The sequence below is a fragment of the Macrobrachium rosenbergii genome, chromosome 13 (assembly GCF_040412425.1).
Source record: "Macrobrachium rosenbergii isolate ZJJX-2024 chromosome 13, ASM4041242v1, whole genome shotgun sequence".
Lineage (NCBI taxonomy): Eukaryota > Metazoa > Arthropoda > Malacostraca > Decapoda > Palaemonidae > Macrobrachium > Macrobrachium rosenbergii.
Window position 1 is genome coordinate 14,841,975 of NC_089753.1, and position 5,000 is coordinate 14,846,974.

The window sequence follows — 5,000 nt, forward strand, 5'->3', positions numbered from 1 at the left end:
CCCTTGGAAGCTGATGGGTTTCATGTGCACTGTAGGGAGGAGGAGGAGGAGGAGGAGAAGCAGCAGAAGCTGAGGCCAGAGGAGAAATTGGAGTAAGAGGAGGAGGCGGTGGGTAATGGGTGTGTCTGCCCCTACCAGGGCCAGGTCTAGGGAGACTAGAATACAGTCTCACTGTTTTCCCATTGATTTTCGTAAACTCGGGTTCACTTTTACCCGGCCTACTGAGAGAAGAAAAATGGGGATTCGCTGGCACTCTCGGGTGGTTGAGAGTACCGCACACCAAATTTGGGTTTTCGAAAGAGTCCCCTCCTCTCTTACTGGCCCAGGACTCATACATCTGTATCTTCCGCTGGTGTTCATTCCAGCCAGCGGGATGACCTACGCGCGGATCCAAATCTTCACCGACGACACTCCCCACAGGAGGATTTGGCCGCGGCACTCCATCGTAATGGTCCCCTGAGTCTATTGGTCTTAGTCGGGACTGTTCCCCTGGGGAAATAATATCGCTGCATCCATGGACAGGTTCGGCACTGATGGGCTTCAAATTGATCGTTTTGACGGGAGGGGCAGGACGCTTACTGGGACTGAAATCTCCTCCTGTCACGAGCTCCTTCAACTTGCGAGTAATGAGCAATCCGCTGTTGCAGATCATTTTGCAACGAAGACAACAACAACAGCACTCGTGCGATAATCACTGACACAGATCATCCAGAAAGCATCTTGATCCCTCATACACTGGACAGGGTCACTGTACATGCACTTCAAACCACTGAATACAAATATACATTCCAATATAAATAACAAGCTTCAACTTCGACGAGTAGACGTATCTACCTCACAATAACCACACTAGCACACAATACATCCATCACGTCCAGAGGAAGAAATGGTTACAGGACGCAGTACCAACTCCAGACAAACACGCGTGGCGAGATGTCGGGGCCACAACTCGACGTGAACACCCACACACTACCACGCCAAGCGGCCAACTGATGATGAGGCGCTCATCGGGAAGAATCCTCTACCGTTGCCTGGATCTCTCTCTCTCTCTCTCTCTCTCTCTCTCTCTCTCTCTCTCTCTCTCTCATCACACGCCGGACATTTCCCGTAAATTATCCAAAAAAGAGGGTTGGTTATTTATTTAAATTTGTTAAAATATTTGGAACTGCTCAAACATTAAAGGCATTGAATAAACACGATCTCTGTCATCTGGATCTGATGCTACGCCTCAAAATACTCCCTGTTTTCACCTCCGCCCATCAAGAACGCTCGTGACACCTGGGGAGTCAAAGTACTAAATTGGCATTAAATGTCTGTGATTAACAAGGGAGTGGTGGAGAGAAATGGGAATGGGAGATAGATACCAGAGAGAAAAAATGGTAAGTTCGCTCTAACATAACGTTTCTTACATAATGAGGGAAACTGTACGCATACAAAAGCAACACGTTCGTTCGTCATAAATCGTATCAGGAATTGCCCCCGCGTTTCAATAATGTATTACCCTACTTGCAAAGTGTCTTCTATTACCATTCAATACATATCTCAAATGCAATGAATCTTCTAAATAACTCTGCCTTTTGTTATACTGCGTACTCGAGCCGGTCAGGAGCTCGGATAAAATAGGAGTTTAGAGTGGGTTCAGCTCCCCAGCTTTGTAATAAAAATAAAATGACTGAAATTGTGCAGGATGAAAAGTCTAGCGCAAGCGGCAATAGCTTAAAATGATGGCCGACAGCCAACAGGGCAAGGTAAAGAAAGTATTTTTTATATACTGTACGTTTATAAACAAGGTTTTTTTTTTTTACATATTTTATCAGTCTTACGTTCTTCCGATCGACTTATCTCATACATTTGCAACTGATTTCTTCTATTCATTCCACAAATTTTATCTTCTCACTGCTTATTCCTCCCTGCTTGTGAGAAATATCTTTATCTGCCTTTCCAACATAGGCAAATTATTAAAACTATATATAAATGAGCCGATTTCCACAAAAACTCTTAGCTATACTTGACTGACATCAGTTCTAGCTCTTTTAGTAATACATGAATTAAGCCAAAAAGTGAACCATGTCATCAATAGACAACAGTATAAAATACTGTTGATCATGTGAACCATTCTGTTAACGAAGTACTTACTGCTCAACTGGTATCAGTTCCTGTTCTTTTTAATAAATGCATTATATCACAACTGAGTCACTTCACACAATTAATCAATGCAAGACAATAGTTCATTCCAAAAAATCCTTTAAAGCGATTCTGCTTCAGATCTTTAAATGCTCCACCATTGTTGGAACACTTCTTTTATGTCTAAATGGCAGCGCTCATACGTTAAAGACTGTAATACTCCTGTTGCTTTAACTTCTCTAAATAAGTGTGGTATTTGATAATACATACGCTATACCTTCTTATTTTCTTCTCTCTGTTGTCTTTTTCACATAAGGGCAATCTATTCCACGGAAGCTTGCTTTGCAAGTTAATAGCTTTTTAAGCCTGCTCTACGTATAGTTTTGAATACTGAAGATTTTTACCGTACTAATTAACTTTAAAGTTTCATCTTTTTCACATCACTGAATTGCTTGCAGCTTTATTCAACGCAAATTCTATAAGTATTTCTTGCAACAAAATTGGCACGTAATTTTTTTTAAATGTTTATAAATCAAAACAATGAATGTTATTCCTCACAGTGATAAATTATCTAAAAGTGTCCACAGTGAAGCAATTAATGACAGAAGTGATTGATCTAATTAACTACCTTCACAAAGTAATAAAATATTTCATGGTTCCTGGTAAGCATAAAAACGTCGTTCAAGCACATCCTGTCATTTTGAATAAATTTTCATTAATACCTTCCCGGTAAAAAAACATTACTTTCCCTGTGACAATGAATCTAAATAGTTTAGTTCCTGAACAGGTTTTATCAAAATAACACACGGGTTCTGGAGAACACTAGTCTTTCCGAGAAAAAAAATTTAACACATTTCCACTTATAGTTATTTACAAAGATACCACAGATTCTGGTAATGAGAGTAAAGTTATCAAAAATAAAAAAAAAATATTTTTTCTAAGATAGTACATTCCACCTTTCCCAAACCTCAAGAAGTCCGCCTAATTATTTAATATAAAAATATTACCGAAATAACAGAGATTCCACCGGAGCTACAGCGTCAATCTCAACCACGAAAGAAAGCCACTGATTAAAAAAAAAAAAATGTTTTAGATTCGTCCAACATGGGCAAACAGTCGTATAAGCCAGCAGACCTCCCAATCAACATAGTTTCCCCTCGATCAAGACTGACAGCAATGCGACTCTTCGAAGAAAAGTCCACTGAACAAGCAAACATTAGCGGGAAGGAGCGCGCGCGCCCCCTTGTTTGTGTGTGTGTGTGTGTGTGTGTGTGTGTGTGTGTGTGTGTGTGTGTGTGTGTGTTCATGCGTGTGTGCATACCAAACCTAGGTATTTTAAGCAGCACATACTATGACCATTGTAAAAGACAATCAGCTCTCGTTCGAACAGCGAACTCAGGCCAAAACACACACACGACAGAAAAAAAGTCACAGAGCCACAAGCCTAGCTTTCGGGATGCGGAAGGCACAAAACACAAATAGTTGACCGAGGAACAAGCAACACCTACGGCTACTAGTAGCTCCTACTGTTAACTACTGCTATAACTACTGCAGGTAATGATGCTGATAAGAACCATGACACGAACAAAACCATTATGACAAATTACTAAAAATAAACAAATATACGCCACCAATGTTACTACTAATACTATTAACAATCTAATATTAATTATCACCGTGATAGATTTTATATTTTACAGCATCAAAACAAGCAAACACACACACATGTATACACAAGTAAAAGCGTGCAGGCATAAAAATCCGGACCTAATATATCTATCCCCATCAGGCCCCGGTCCCATCATGGCCTCGGGATCCCTCCGTCTCACCCCCCCTCCGCCCCACCCCCTTACCTTAACCTCTCCTTCCCTCCATCGTCGACCTTCTGAACAGTGACTAGAACGCTTTTAAATCAGTTAGCAAATAATGAGAGAGAGAGAGAGAGAGAGAGAGAGAGAGAGAGAGAGAGAGAGAGAGAGAGAGAGAGAGAGAGCGTTTTGGATATAGGACAGAAAATGCGGGCTACCGTGGGAGTGTGTGTGTGTGTGTGTGTGTGTGTGTGTGTGTAAGAGAGAGAGAGAGAGAGAGAGAGAGAGAGAGAGAGAGAGAGAGAGAGAGAGAGGACAGAAAACTTCAGCGTAATCTTACACTATCTCGTGCTTGGACATTGCCTAATCTGAGATAGTCCAACTTCTTTCTCTCTCTCTTTCAGTGTTTCGACTTTTAAATCCGACACTGCACTTGCCAAAGGTCGAACATTTTACTTGTGCTGTTTAGTTTACTAATTTTTTTGTTTCTTTCAGTTTTTTTCTCCTCTTTTTCTCTTCGTACATTTAAAATATCTTCAATATAAGCTTGTCTCTTCATTCACCTCTTTTGCAACTTATGTCTTTGGCCTGTGTACATTCTTTCGCAATCTTGGACAAACATCATTTAGTTTTATAGAACTATGTGGCTTTATATATATATATGTATATATATATATATGCTTATATACATATACATGCATATATATATATACAGTATATATATATATATATATATATATATATATATATATATATATATATATATATATATATATATATATATATATATATATATATATATATATATATAAATGTGTGTGAATTTATATAGATATACGTATGTATGTTTGTGCGTAAAGTAATTGTACATGTTATAACATAATATTTACTTTATGAATTGTTACCAAATGCACTTCGCTAATTTTCCTTTGAACAATCTTATTTTGGGACCTTGAAGTAAAGACCACACTTTTCCTACTAAAATTTACACAATGTTTTCTTCAATACATTCCGAGTCAAAGTTATCTGAGACAGAATCAAATCACATTCCTTTTCACTTTTTCTGTG

The 5,000-nt window shown here is 39.1% G+C and overlaps 1 protein-coding gene across 9 annotated transcripts in view; it reads right to left on the bottom strand.

Moving 5' to 3' along the window:
* The window catches only part of LOC136844920 (ras GTPase-activating protein nGAP-like), an 850,124-nt gene that overhangs the window by 728,884 nt on the left and 116,240 nt on the right, over positions 1-5,000 (bottom strand). For 5 of the 9 annotated variants that reach the window (XM_067114260.1, XM_067114264.1, XM_067114265.1 and 2 more), the window contains exon 1: positions 1-991. This exon is cut by the window's left edge and continues 939 nt beyond it. The exons of 2 other annotated variants lie outside the window; for them this stretch is intronic. In XM_067114260.1, the coding sequence (XP_066970361.1) occupies positions 1-652 (652 nt within the window). In that variant the 5' untranslated portion in view covers positions 653-991. Of the gene's footprint in view, positions 992-5,000 lie in introns of those variants that run through there. 2 more of the 9 variants (XM_067114263.1, XM_067114261.1) reach the window with 1 other exon arrangement.